The 14,681-nt window shown below is 37.0% G+C and overlaps 2 protein-coding genes across 2 annotated transcripts in view; both read left to right on the forward strand.

The window, feature by feature from the left end:
* Positions 1-359: 359 nt before the first annotated feature.
* The window catches only part of LOC142620042 (disease resistance protein At4g27190-like), a 30,625-nt gene continuing 16,303 nt past the window's right edge, over positions 360-14,681 (forward strand). Inside the window, exons 1-4 of the mRNA XM_075793481.1 lie at positions 360-1,259; positions 1,343-1,550; positions 11,625-11,702; positions 11,843-14,641. Of these exons, the coding sequence (XP_075649596.1) occupies positions 11,873-14,641 (2,769 nt within the window). The 5' untranslated portion in view covers positions 360-1,259; positions 1,343-1,550; positions 11,625-11,702; positions 11,843-11,872. The remainder of the gene's footprint in view (positions 1,260-1,342; positions 1,551-11,624; positions 11,703-11,842; positions 14,642-14,681) is intronic.
* On the forward strand, positions 9,967-10,644 carry LOC142620719 (uncharacterized). Its single transcript, XM_075794044.1, has one exon. The coding sequence runs from the start codon at positions 9,967-9,969 to the stop codon at positions 10,642-10,644; it is 678 nt and encodes a 225-aa protein (XP_075650159.1).

The raw sequence follows: 14,681 nt of genomic DNA on the forward strand, positions 1-14,681 counted from the left end.
GATTAGAATCTCATTAATTATCCTCATTTATTACATTATAAACTTATCTCTAAACCCAAAAACGTTTGGCGTCTGACTCTCTCTCTCTCTTTTTCTCTCTCTCTCTCCTCCACCATTGCTCCACCTCCACAGTTTGCCGGCAGGAAAAAAAAAAAAAAAAAAAAAAAGCCAAACACTAACAATAGAGGTCTGTGAGTGAGAGTCACTCTTTACAGGAGCTACATCAACTAAAGTAGTTCATACCATAAACTCATCAGGCAAGAGGAGCTGCTCGATGATGGCTCTATACAGTTATGGATCAAAGGCATAGTCATAGATATTTATCAAGTCTCTACCTAGTGTCAAGAATGAAACGTTATTCGGCAAATTATAGAAGGAAAAGATGAAAGAATTATTTGCAACTTAATTTGCAGGCAAATGATGTTGAGGAATGGTGTAGGAGATTGCTATATATAATATACGTTGGATTCAGTCTTGTATTTGAAGACATCAAAATAGTCAGATACGAAATTAAAGAGGGAGGTGCTTGTGTGGTTCTGCAAGTCTTTTTAGGTGAGGTCATTATATATATAGACCTATGGAGAGTGACTTGATTGTATGAAATTGTCACAGTAATTTCTTCAATCAATGCTTGGAAAGTAGTACTGATGCGTACAGCCTGGAATTTGGAATTACTAGAACAATTTCTTTTTCGTTCCATGCACGTCACGTGTGAGAAGGGAAACAAGGGAAATTCGGACTTCATAGTCAATGAGCAAGAAAAGAAACTCTCTTCTGTTGAGGTCCGTTAAAAGACTTTTCCTATTCTACTTTCCTTCATTTCTATTGTCCTGTGAAATCATTTTCGCAGCATCTTTTGTTTCGTCAATCTTTACCCTCTCACTTTGGGTTTTATTTTGCTCAACTTTTCAAAAAAGAAGAAGAAGAGTTTGATACTTTCTACTCTACGCCATTAATTTTCGTTTCAGTCATCCTCTTAGTTTGGTTTTGCTTTGCTCTAGTTCTTAAAATTTTAAAAAAAAAAAAAATATTATAGTAAAGAGTGAGATTTTTCCGACTTTTTACCTTAATCTTCGTAGCAGTTTTTTGTGTTATCATCCTCATCCCATCGTTTCAATTTTACTTTGCTTCACTTCTCAAAAGAAGAAGAAGAAGAAAAAAAAAAAAAAAAAGAAGAAGAAAAGTCCAGCTATAGCTTAATCGTCACCGCTGCTCTCATTTACTATAGCCACTATCCTTGAACTGCTAAAATAAGAGAGGTACTTCCTTTTAGTTCCTCAATTTGATTTTTGTTGCAGTTTGTTACACTGATTTACTTTTTCTTTTTTAATTTTCATTTCAGTTTGTTCTACTTATCATTTGTCAAGACAGGCAAGGAAGGAAAACGAAGAAGGAAAGGAAATTAGGAAAGAGCGAAAGAAGGAAGAAAGGAAGGAAAGAAGAAGATGTCATCTACTGTTTCCCATTTTCTGATACTCAGCACAGTGACTGTCCGAGTCTAAAACAACCTGTGGCTCTGATTTGATATCCTAAAGAGTACGGCGATTGAGGTAACCTTCTTATATCTTTTTATCTCATTCATCCTTTGACATCGTTCTTTGCGGTTGTAATCACTGTAGTCTGTTACTAATTTGGTGCTTAATTATGGATCTAATAGCTGCCCTTAAAATAAAAATTTATAATAAAAAAATGGCAAAATAGGAGATAAGGATTAAAAAAAGTGTTAAATTACCAATTTTTTCAAAATTTTAAATTATTAAAATATAGTAAATTTAATTATTTAATTAGATACTTCAAATAGAGAAATAGTTCGTGAGCATGAACAAAATATGAAATGAATGACTTTAAAATCTTGCAAATTCTCCTATTAAACATCATTTTCTTTTTCTTTTTCTTTTTCTTCTTTTTCAAAGAGATAGGATAGAGGAATTTTAATTCGGGTTCTCCCATGAGAGAAACCGGTAGTTCTACTTGGCAATAAAATATATAAAATTAGGCATAGTTCATGCATTGCGGGTATATATTATTAACAAATTTTTTGTTTTAAATAATAAAAAAGCCTTTTATAGCTCTATTATTCATTACAACTAAAACAAATATAGCAAAAAAAATTTAATATTTGACTTGGAATGGAGAAAAAAATGCAAAAGCATCGAATAGTACACATCAAATTCTTTATAGAAAAGATACTAACCAAATTCTTTTAAAAATTGAAACAAAAAAGCAATTGTAAATATCTTTTCAATTAAATCCATCATCCAAACCAAAAGATTTTAATCAAATCCTAGACTAGTGTACACAATTTTAAGAACTTAACACTATTTGATAATTATTCATGAATGTTTGTGATACATCCAAATCTTTCTTATGAGCAAATAAAAAAAAATTTCACCAAATAAAATACAATCTAATGTTCTTAAGTTGTTCTATTTTAATTTCAAACTTCTTGTCATATGAGTAAAAATTCTTTCACGAAATATATTGTTACCTGGCATTTGTTATAATAAAGAAACTATATAATACCATTAAGCCTAAGTTTTGTTATTGATTTAAGTTTTGGCTTTAAAGTATAAATGACTTAACCTACGATAAATTTTTAATAATAGGTTCGCTTTTTATGGCATTTTACTTTCTTAAATTATAGAAATAAGATAAAGAAGGAAGTCCCTATGACAAAATCTTAAAGAACAGCAGAAATGGTTAATTAATTAATGTCATTTTTTAACTTGATCAAACCCTTGAAGACATTCTCATCTAAATTGATTTTGAATGACAACCGTTGGAAGATGAAAATGCTTTTTTTAGAGGCGACGACCTAATATATTACATAAGAGCATTCACATCCGTTATCTTCAAACTATTCTATTTTACTATCTCAAAAGCTACTTTATCAATTATACCATATCATTTTATAACACATCCAACATCCCAATTTTTATTTTCCTATACAATACATTAAAATAATATATTTACCCAATAAAATATATAACCCAAAATCATCTCTCTCCTCTCCCTAATTTCTCTCTGTCTCTCCCTCTCTCTCTCTCTCTCTCTCACAACCACCTGCCACCATCATCAACAACACAACCACCACCCAAACCTACCACCCCATCACTGCTGCACCACCTTGTTAGGACATTTGTGATTCATGTTAGGAACATATGTTAATTTAAAATTGGCTAATCATTTAACAAAACGCACTTTACTTGTAATTTGGTAAATTTAGGATGTATTTAATACTTCAAGGAATAAAATTTCAAGATCAAGTGTTAAAGTCATGCAAATCTGTTCAAGAAACAAGTGAAGAAGTGTTGGATTTTAAAACTCGACCGCTAGTATCTATCGAGATTTAAAAAGCTGTTTCAACCTGAAATTCGATAGCTTCTCGAGAGATAAGCTATCTATCGAGATTTATGAAAAACTGATTTTCAGTTTTGATTTTCATCAAATCCGTTAATAGATGTTTGGGTTTTTTTTTTTTTTTTCTCACAACCCTAAACATATATAAGGGTTATTTTAAGGGCCATAAAAAGTGGCACAATTGCACGAGTCAGACTATACAGGCAATCGAATCTGTCCCTTTGGTATGACACTTCCCTTCAAAGCTTATCAGTGGCGAGTCATAAGGAGTGAGATCCTCTAGTTTTAACCTTAGCCCCTTGAATAAGTTAGGATACATAATATCCGCGCCGCTGCCTTGATCGATCATCACCCTTTTGACGTCATAATTTCCTATCCTCAAAGTGACCACCAGGGCGTCATCATGGGGTTAAATGGTCCCAATCTTATCCTCCTCCGAGAATCCTAAGATAGTCACATTCCCTCTAATTCTCTTTGGCTTCGAGCCCGACTCCTCGGCTTGGGAGTGTGATACCACCATCACCCTAGTAGGACAGGAAACGGTCCTGCCAGGTGCAGCGAAGATGACACTAATCGTTCCCAAAGGCGGCCGAGATGAGTTGTTCTTCTAATTATTTGAACCTGACTGACTACCTTGCCCGTTAGGTTAGTACAGGTGTTGCTTCAATTTCCCCTCGCTAACAAGCTGTTCCAGATGGTTCCAGAGGGTCCGACAATTCTCGGTAGTATGACCCACATCCTGATGGTACTGGCAAAAAAGATTCTGATTCCATTTCGTAGAGTCTCCCGCCATCTTACTGGGCCATTTGAAGTAGGGTTCCTTATGGACTTTCTCCATTAGTTGGTGCACTAGTTCTCGGAATACAGTATTAACTGCTTGAGGAATGGCTGAGCCAGACAGCCCAGTATAATCTCTCCTCGGCTTATTGTTATGGTACCTGTCCGACCTGAAATCCCTTCTCTCCTGCGGGATAACCTTCACCTTACCCTTACCCTGCTGTTGATCTTCCTCAACCCTTTTGTACTCGTCAATACGGCCCATGAGGCGATGTACACTCCGTACAGGCTTTTTGGTCAAGGATTTCCTCAAATCATGATCAGTGGGAAGGCCCACCTTAAAAGTATTAATTGCCACCTCGTTAAAATCTCCATCTATCTCGTTGAACATCTCCCAATACCTGTCGGAGGATGCTTTCAATGTCTCACCTTCCCTCATGGCCATAGATAATAGTGAGTCCAACGGTTGAGAAACCCTGCTGCATGTAATGAACCGAGACGCGAATGCCCTAGTAAGTTCCCTGAATGAACCGACAGACCCCGACTTTAGTCCATTGAACCACCTTATAGCAATAGGTCCCAGGCTAGAAAGAAAGACTTTGCACATCAAGGTTTCATTGTGAGAATGTACTGCCATCCTCTGATTAAAATGGCCCAGGTTCCACCAGATCTGTCCTGCCATTATAAATGGTAAAGGTGGGCTGGGTGAATCGTCTAGGGAGCCTTCCATTCTTAATCCTGCGTGAGAAGGGCGATTTGGAAAATTGGTGTAACACTCGGCTCATAGCATCATTCCCTAAGCCTTGGAAGGAAGCTTCCTATGCTTACGACCTGGTAGGTCATCCCCTTCACAAGAGAAGGTTTCACTAGGGGAGTCCCTGACTTTGAACTGTAACTGCTTCCTCGGGATTCCCCTGAAGAAGGACTGGATGGGGGTGAAGTCGGCCTTTGTCTGACACGGTGTAGCTTTTTCTTGAGGTGGCCAATCTCCCTCTGCATGGCCCTAGCATTATCCTTATGGGTGTCACTGCCTCTACCATGCGTATGACTCTCGTCAGGATATATGGTATGAACACTTCCCTCTCGATCCCTCTGGCGTTCAAGACACTCAAAAAGATTTTCGGGCTGTGATCCCTGAGATTCTGTATGATACGAACCTACACTTGCCATGATGTTCCAATTCCTTCAACACTAGACTTCTCATAAACAGCGCCAATTGTAAGCGCACAATTGTACCTAGACCCAAAAACAAGTGTTGGGCTCAGGCCCAATGAGCCTTATACAATAAAATTTGTAGAGAATGAGTTTGAAATCTAGGTTCGGGATGTTGGAAGTTGGTTAACAGGCTAGAATGCCACAAACTGTGCAAATGATAAACGAATATGACAAAGAGACCTCCTCGGACGTAAGCCAAGGACGAGTTGCATAAATACTCTCTTTCTATACCAAATTTTACAATTCTTAGTTCCTGTTTTTCTCAGCAAAAAGTGTCGATCCCCTTCTCTTTCCTCTTTCGTTTCCTTATATACTTCTTCTTTACTAGTTCATCCACGTGTCATACAAATCTTCCCCTTAGATACTTGTCTCATCCGCCACCTTCTTGAAGTCTTCAAACAATAGCAAGAAGGCTGAACCGTACTGTCCAGAGGTCATTTCCTCATTAATGCGGTCAGGGAGGTAGATGCAGGGTCTTTAATGTGGTGGTAACAGCTTTTTCCTCAAATATTTCTCACACATCCTTGCTTCTAAAGGGTACTTGGATCACCCTCTTACCCGTCAGTTTTTCCAGAATCTTGCCTCTAACCCCTTTAGCAAGTCCCAGGGTCATTGCTGAGCCTGTCCGACGAAACATTCCTCCTCAAACAACTCCTCGGACCTCTGCAGTGTAGACTGACTTGTGGGCCTAGAGGCCACTGATAAAAATAAACTGGTACCAACCAATCAGGCCCAAAGCCCAAACGTTTATTCAATAGCCTCTACCCCCCACACATAAATTAGAATGCAACCCACAAGTTTCAAACTAAAACATTCCATGATGTTTCAGAAATTAGAATACAACCCACAAGTTTGAAACTAAAACAAAATAAAAGATAAGTGTTCAAGACAATCAAATACGAATGTCATCATCATTTTCAAGATCAATAGTTTCATTTTGAACTTTACTTTCACTAGTAGTAACACTAGTGCTAGCATTCCTAATAACCATGGCCTCCAACTCTGGTTCATCAAGTGTAAAGGTAGCATTCTCAAGAATTCTAGCTCCTCCATGTTTGTCACCCTAATTCCAAGAGTCTCTTGCAATATCCCACATCTTTGTTGCTGCATTTATGTACTCCTCATGGTGCCTTGACAAGAGTTGAAGATTAGAATGCACATATACCAAATCCTCAGCATGTGCATGAGCTATTTTGTTTCTTTTTAAGGAATGAATGAATTTGTATGTGCTCCAATTCCTCTCAAGCACATGGGGAAAAACAAAGTTGTCCAAGAAGTTTAAAGGCAGGAAACCTCCCTCCTGAAAATGTATAAACTCAATTTTCATCATCCTTAATTCATTCTCATCTTTAAAGAATCGCCCCAATCTTTTGCTCTTTTCTATAGAAATTCTCGTAGCATATCATAAATAGGTGTTGTGAATTCAATGATACAATCAACAACATCCCACTGATGATCACTTAAAATCAAATCTTTCACATTTTGAGCGTTTCCGACATCATCCTCCCTATAAGAAGCCCATTAGTCACTAATAGCCACTGCTTGAAGGCATCTTTTTATCATCTTCAACCTTTTCAGCATGACAATAACCAAAGCAAATCTAGTATTAGCAACTTGGAGTAGTTTTAATGGACAAAATTCATTAAACATTGCCTACCTCATTAAATGGTTCATAATAAAAACGCGTATAAAGAATGCATAATCAGTAATATGTATAATCCAACTACATTCCTTATATGTAACTTCATTCTTTAATGTGTTTTTTGCTGCACAAATATTCTTCAAAGCTAGATTGAGAGTGTGGACAACACTCCAGTAGCCTTCATCACATTAGCATTATCAGTGATGACTTAGAAAACTTTTTCATATCCAATCTCTTTTATAACATCCTTCAACAACTCAACAATAAAAATGTTTGTCTTTGTACTTATTTGACCCATCAATTGCCTTTATAAACATTGAACCCCCATCTGATGCATCCATTATATTAATAAGAGGTCTCCTTTGTGGATCTGACTATCCACAAGAAACTATACTTACACCATTTGCAAGCCAAGAGTCCTTAATTGGTTTCAAAAGTCTTTCAACATTTGCTCTTTCTTTTAGCAAAAATGTTGTTCAAAAGGGATTGTATCCAAGAGGAACATAACTTGGAATGTTATGGGTAGCAACATATGCATAATATTTACGATAATTTTGGTTCCTTTCAAAGTGAAATAGAAGCCCACCGATATAAAACATCCTAGTAATTCTACTGTTCAATTCAGCTCTAGCACTATTCTGGAATGCTTTCTCCAAAGGAGAGTTCGCAATCACCTTCCTCCTCTTACCATCAACCACTGCATCTGTACTACCACTCCCTTCCTGTCCCTAGAATGAGGGAATAGGCCCAGGGAAAGGTGGGGGGTAAAGGAATTCAACTTCTACATTCTCGCTTTAACTTATCATTCTCAACCTAATCATGCACTCTCTACATTTATAATCTATTGTCTGGTGTCACTTTCATACATGCTTTAATACCTTTACCACTAATTTTTAATAAATGAGCCTTAACCCTAGACCAGGATCCCACAAAAGTTCCATCACAATAGTTGCACTTAAAATGTGTGTTTCCACCTGATTTAGAAGTAGAACCAGGAGGTTTTTCCAATTTAGTTACATACTTCCAAAGAAGACCTTCATCTGATGAAGGTTATGTGCTAGTAGCTTTATCCATTGAAAATTCAATAATTTCAATTTAAGTTGTTTGACCTACAAATAATTTGGCAAATATATAATAACTAAATAAGAAATCAAGCAATCAACTCAAGTCTCAACATTACAGCTTATATTAAAAATTAAAAAAATCAGATAATAGTTACAGATTGAGAGATGGATATAGAATAAGCAATAGAGCATGTAAGAGTACAATGGAGGGTAAGAATGAAAGCAAAATACCTGAGTGAGCTTGGAACTTGGGTTAGTGAGCTTGAGGCCAAGATTGAGACCGAGAGATGAAGAGTGAGCTTAGGCAATGAGGTAAAGGAGAGATTCTAAGTGAGTGGTCGTGGGTTAGGGAGTGAGAGAGGAAAGATGGAGAGTGAGAAAGGCAGAGACCTTTGTCGTTTGAGAGGGATTAAGGGTTTTTTTTTTTTTTTTAAGTTGCTTCAAAGTTCAAAACCTTGAGTTTTGTATTATTTTTTATTTTATTTTTACTATAATTTCAACCTGATTCAAAGTCAATTTCAACTTGATTCGGCCGGTTTTGGCCAATACGGTCCGATTCGGCCTGATTTGGCCTGAATCAGTGTGAATTCGCAAAAAAAAAAAAAAAAAAAGGATACACCACTGACGCGCGTGTAGCGGTGTTAACTGCTGCATAGCTCGTTCGTGCGTGTCGGGTGCAAGTGTGGTGGCCCTGGAGCTACACTCGTGCTTCCTATGGCCATAATTGATTTTGAACAATACGTAGCTAAAAGCCTTATATCTCTCAGACTCTCACTGTAGTAAGCTGCAACTTTAGAATTAAAAAGCAAAAAACAAAGTAGTTGCCTTCTTCCTACCATCTTATGGGCAATAATCTTTTATATATATAAATAAAATTAGAAAAAAAGGGACAGTAGTTCATTGGTGCACAACTTATCACAATCTGCGCGTTAGTCCTATAACCCAAAATAATTCTCTAAGAGCATTCCCAACAACGAAGGTAGAATGGATTTTCCTTGAGAAGATTATGCTGAAGATGGGATTTAGCGAAAAATTCATCCACCTCATATCCATGTGTGTTCGTTCTATCACTTATTCCATTATGCTAAATGATTAGCCCCATGGGTTTATTGATCCAAGGAGGGGGCTCGGGCAAGGGGACCCTCTCTCCCCTTATCTTTTCTTATTGGTTACTGAAGGTCTCCATGCCCTCTTCAAGAAGGCTGAATTAGAGGGGAAAATAAAGGGAGTATCTCTATGTGCAATTGGACCACGGGTTTCTCATCTTCTATTTGCAGATGACAGCCTTGTCTTCTGTCGAGCTACGATCTCAGAATGTGTCCAAATCTAGTCAATCCTACACCTTTATGAACAAGCATCAAGCCAAAACATCAATAGAGGGAAAACAAAATATTTTCTTCAGCTCAAACACCTCCTTTCAAACTAAACAAGCTACTCAAGCTTTCCTAGGTGTTCCAGCAATTCAGAGATATGAACAATACCTCTGTCTCCCATCGCTGGTTGGTAGAGATAAAAAGAAGTCTTTTAGTATTATTAAGGAAAGGATCTGGAAAAAGCTCAAGGGGTGGAAAGAGAAGTTATTGTCTCAAGCTGGAAGGGAAATACTTATCAAGGCAGTAATTCAAGCAATCTCGACTTACACAATGTCATGTTTTAAGTTGCCAAACTGTCTTATTAAGGATATTGAAACTTTAATTAGAAAGTTCTGGTAGGGATACAGAGGTGAGCAGAGGAAACGTTGCTAGATCCGTGCTTTGCTTCAATTGTAAATCTGACAGTGAAGACATTATGCATGCTTTATGGAGTTGTGCCTCCTTTATTCCCATTTGGGAGTCAAATGAAGTGACAACAAAATTACTCAGGTACAAGTTTTCCTTATTTGCTGATTTATGGGAGATGTTGTTAAAGATGAGGGAAACGTTAGATATAAATCTTATGGCCATGATTTTCTGGTTTATCTGGTCTAGAAGAAACTCAATAAGAGTGGGGGAGCAAGTCATTGAGGTCCAGCAGATTCAGAAGAGAGCAATGGCTTACCTCCAAGATTTTCAACAGGTGCAATGTAATAAGGGTCATCGATCTCGATCGAGTGAAAGAGTTGTTCGGTGGATCCCTCCTATATATCCCCTGTATATAGTTAATTTTGATGGGGCCACTTTCAATAAGTTAGGTGCTGCTTGGTTGGCCGCAGTAGTTCGTGACCATACTGGTAGTGTTATTGGAGCCTTGGCTGAAAGAATTCACTTGCCAGCTTCTCCAGTAGTGGTTGAAGCTTTGGCATGTAGGAGGGCTTTGTATTTTGCGAAGGAACTAAGCATATTTGATCTTTCTGTTGAGGGTGACTTCGAGGTCATTATCAAGGCTATTATAGCAAGAGATATGGCCAATCCGGAGTATGGTCATGTGATTAGTGATATTTTGTTAGTAGCAAATGATTTTCGTTGTAATTTTTCTCATGTAAAACGCATAGGCAATTCAGTTGCCCATTTTCTTGCCAAGAAATCTGTTTCTAGCAACGAGCTACAGGTTTGGATTGAATCTTCTCCTGATGATATAGCTCCCCTGGTAACTCGAGATTCTTTGTAATTTTTTTAAGTTATTAAGTTATTTTTCTTGGCCTTCAGGTCTGGATTCTCAAAAGAAGAAAAAAAAAAAAAAAAAAAAAAAAGGAAGAAGGTATAATTGCTAAAAATTAATTTTAGCAACTTATTTCACAAAAAACACGCTACAACAAGGTTGCTAAACTCAAAATTTTTAACAACTGAACTACAGTAGACTGGTATAATATTTTAATGATAATAATACTAATAATAATAATATTTTAATACTTCTCTCTCATTTCTTCTCTCTTTTCTTCTATCTCTTTTCTTCTTTCACCGGCCTTTGGCTTTCTTTCACTTTCTTCTTTCACCCCAAGAGAAAAACTTTGAGATTTTGGGTTTAGGTTTGAGCAAAAATCAAAAGAAATTGAACTTTAGGTTAGAGGAAACCTTGAGATTTGGGGTTTGGGTCTAAGCAAAAATCAAAAGAGGTGGGGCTGGTTGGAGTGTGGTGGTGGCTAGTTGTGGTTTTGTGGAGGTGGGGTTGTGGGTTTGGGATTGTGGAGGTGGGGAGTGTGGGGTTGTGGGTTTGGGATTGTGGAGGTGGGCTTATGGGTTTGTGGAGGTGGTGGGCTTATGGGTTTGTGGGTTTGTGAAGGATGGCTGGTTAGAGCGTGGCAGTGTTTGGTTGTGGGTTTGTCAGGGTGGGGCTGTGTGTTTGGGATTGTGGAGGTCAGACGAAAGAGAAGAAAAGATTCCAGAGAGAAGAGAAGAAGAAATAGAGAAATGAATAATTAAAATAAAATAAATAAATAAAAGAAGGAAGAGAGAAATGAATAGTTTTTTTTTTTTTTTTTTTTTTGAGAAATGAATAATTTTTTAGGTAAGGTAAAAAATATAAATTTTGATGTATTGTAATTTGTGTTGTTAAAATAGATTAAATATCTTTTTAAGTTGTTAAATGTTAAAAATTTTACAATCGTTGCTCTAACTAGCTGTAAAACTGTAAATGTTGTCTGCTTTCAGCTTTTTTGTGTATCGCACTAACAGCACGCGTGAAGACGGTAGGAGACCTTTACCTTCAGTAATATTCCAAACATAGAGGTATGTTAATGTCATTTGCATTGGCTTCTTTTGTCCTTCAATTTGAATACACTTTTCCTCTAAAAAAAATTAATAAAATTTGTTTACACTTTCGCTGTTGTCATTGTTTTTATTGGCCTTCATTTGCCTATACTCTCAAGACTGCAGCCCAACGCAAAAAGAAGCAAAAAATGGAGGTTCTTACGGGGACCGTAAAAGTACTCGCTGAAAAAATTGTGGGTTACACAATTGCAGCAGTCGGACGTCAGATGGGTTATCTGATTCGCTACAAAAAAAATGTTGACAATCTAAACAACAAAGTTGTAGATCTCAAAGATGCTAGAGATGATGTGCAGCGTAAGGTTCAAGCTGCTAGTTACAATGTAGAAGAAATTGAAGCTAACGTCCAGAGGTGGCAGACAAGTGTTCAGGGGATCACTGCAGAGGTACAAGAATTTGTTGAAAAGGAAGGCCAAGCAAAGTTGAAGTGTTTTAATTTGAAGGCCCGTTATCAGATTGGAAAAAAAGCACACAAGATGGGATTGAACGTCAAGGAACTCAAGGATCAGGCGGACACGTTCCATACAGTAGGCCACCGTGTCCCTATAGAAGGGGGTACTACTATTTCTACTAAAGGTTATGAGCACTTTGAATCAAGAAAATCAATTTTTGACGGAGTTATGAAGGCTCTAAAAGATGATAATATTCCTGCCATTGGGGTTTGTGGGATGGGCGGCTTGGGCAAGACCATGCTTGTTGGAAAAATTGCAACACAAGCAATAAAAGACAAGTTATTTGAAAGGATTGTTACAGTAGTTGTATCCCAAACTCCAAACTTGAAACAGATTCAGAAAGACATTGCAAAAGAATTAGTGTTGAAGTTTGAAGATGAGGACACTGATTTTCAAAAAGCACATTTGCTACGTGAGCGGTTGAAGAAAGAGAAGATCCTTGTAATTGTAGATGATATTTGGAACAAGATTGACTTGGACGCTCTTGGAATTTCTTTCGGGGATGATCGCAAAGGAAGCAAACTATTGCTAACATCTAGATTTCGAGATGTATTAGACAAGGATATGGATGCTGAAATTTTCCAAGTTGAAGTTCTATCAAAAGAAGAAGCTAAATTCTTGTTTGTAAAGATAGTGGGCGATTTTGCTGAAACCTTGAATTTCCAGTCTACCATGGTTGAGGTTGTCAAAGAATGTGCAGGCTTACCGATTGCAATTACAACAGTTGCGAATACATTGAAAAATCAAAAGAACCCAAATGTTTGGAAGGATGCCTTACAACAGTTAAAAAGGGCAAATCCAACACAGATCAAAGGGATGCATGAGAAGGTCTACGCGAGTATAAAGTTTAGTTACAATTTTTTAAGTAAGGAAGCGCAATCTTTATTCTTGTTCTGCAGTTCATTTGAAGAAGATATGGTCGTACAAATAGATCTCTTATGGAGATATTTGGTGGGTTTGGACTTCTTTGAAGATGTTTATAAAATGGAAGAAGTGAGAAATAGGGTCCACACGTTGGTCGAAATTCTAAAAGATTCTTGCTTGCTGTTAGAAGGTAATAGGAGTGGTACATTTAAAATGCATGACGTCATTCGTGATGTTGCCATACATATTGCAGACAAAGAAAAGAAAATGTTAATTATAAGAAGTTTAGATGATTCGGAAAGATGGTCCAATATGAAAAAAATGGAAGACACCATTGGAATCGCACTTTTTGAAGCCAAATTTAGTGAGCTTCCTAAAAGGTTGGAATGTCCACAACTTAGCTTCATTATTTTGGGTGATAAAGAAAAATCTTTACAGATTCCTAACCACATTTTTGGAGGGGCAAAAAATCTAAAAGTTTTAGTTTTGATGAGACCAAGTCTCCCACTTCCTTCATCCCTTTCACTTCTTCAGAACCTCCAGACGTTGGCTTTGCTTGAGTGCGAGTCAGAAGACTTGACTTTAATTGGAGAATTGAAGAATTTGAAAACTCTTGTCCTAGTTGATTCCAAGATTAAGCAGTTACCCATAGGAATAAGGCAATTGACTCACCTTCAATTGTTGGATTTGAGAAGGTGCACCGAACTTGAAGCCATTCCATCAAATGTATTATCAAATTTAAAAAATTTAGAAGAAATACACATGAATCAGAGCTTTAATCAATGGCAGGTTGGCGGAGAAATTACAGAAAGAAGCAATGCTAAAGTCTCAGAGTTAGATCATTTATTACACTTGACCACATTATGTATACATATTCCTAATCCCAATATTCTACCAAATGCCTTACTTTTTGATAAGTTGGTAAGATATGAAATATTAATAGGCCCTGATTGGGATTGGGATAGTAATAGTCGTGTTGAGTTTGAAATCTCAAGAACATTGAAAATTGACCTTGATAGAAGCTTTCAAGAAGAGAATGGAATTAAAATTTTATTGAAAGGTTGCGAATATCTCACTTTGGCTCTTGGGAAGGGTATTAAAAATATTCTTTATGAAGTTGATAAGGATGGTTTTCCACGATTGAAGCATCTTTATGTTCAAAACAGTGTTGAGATTCAATACATCATTGATTCGATATGGTTTCAATGTGTTGCCTTTCCTGTTTTAGAGTTACTTTCTCTAGTCAATATGATCAATTTGGAAAAGATATGCCATAACCAACTTGCAATGGGGTCTTTCCACAACTTGAGAAAGTTAGAAATAAGAAAATGTGATAATTTGATATTTGTCTTCTCCTCAACCTTGCTCAGGTGCTTTTCGCAACTCCAAGAAATAGAGATTGAGGATTGCAAGGTAATGAGTGCAATTGTTGCAGAGGAAAGAAAACATGGGATACAGGTCAATGATGACATCATTACGGATACAATTGACTTCACTCAATTGCGTTCTTTGAATCTAAAAAGATTACCAAATTTAAAGGGCTTTTGTTCTGATGTTGATTCTCAGCCACTTTTCAACAGAAAGGTATTGCTATGACTTATGATTTAATATCCTCTACAGATTG

The sequence above is a fragment of the Castanea sativa genome, chromosome 12, assembly GCF_040712315.1.
Source record: "Castanea sativa cultivar Marrone di Chiusa Pesio chromosome 12, ASM4071231v1".
Taxonomy (NCBI): domain Eukaryota; kingdom Viridiplantae; phylum Streptophyta; class Magnoliopsida; order Fagales; family Fagaceae; genus Castanea; species Castanea sativa.

Bases quoted from the DNA above. Each gene is read 5' to 3' on its own strand.
- LOC142620719 (XM_075794044.1), top strand. From the start codon at position 9,967: ATGAGGGAAACGTTAGATATAAATCTTATGGCCATGATTTTCTGGTTT.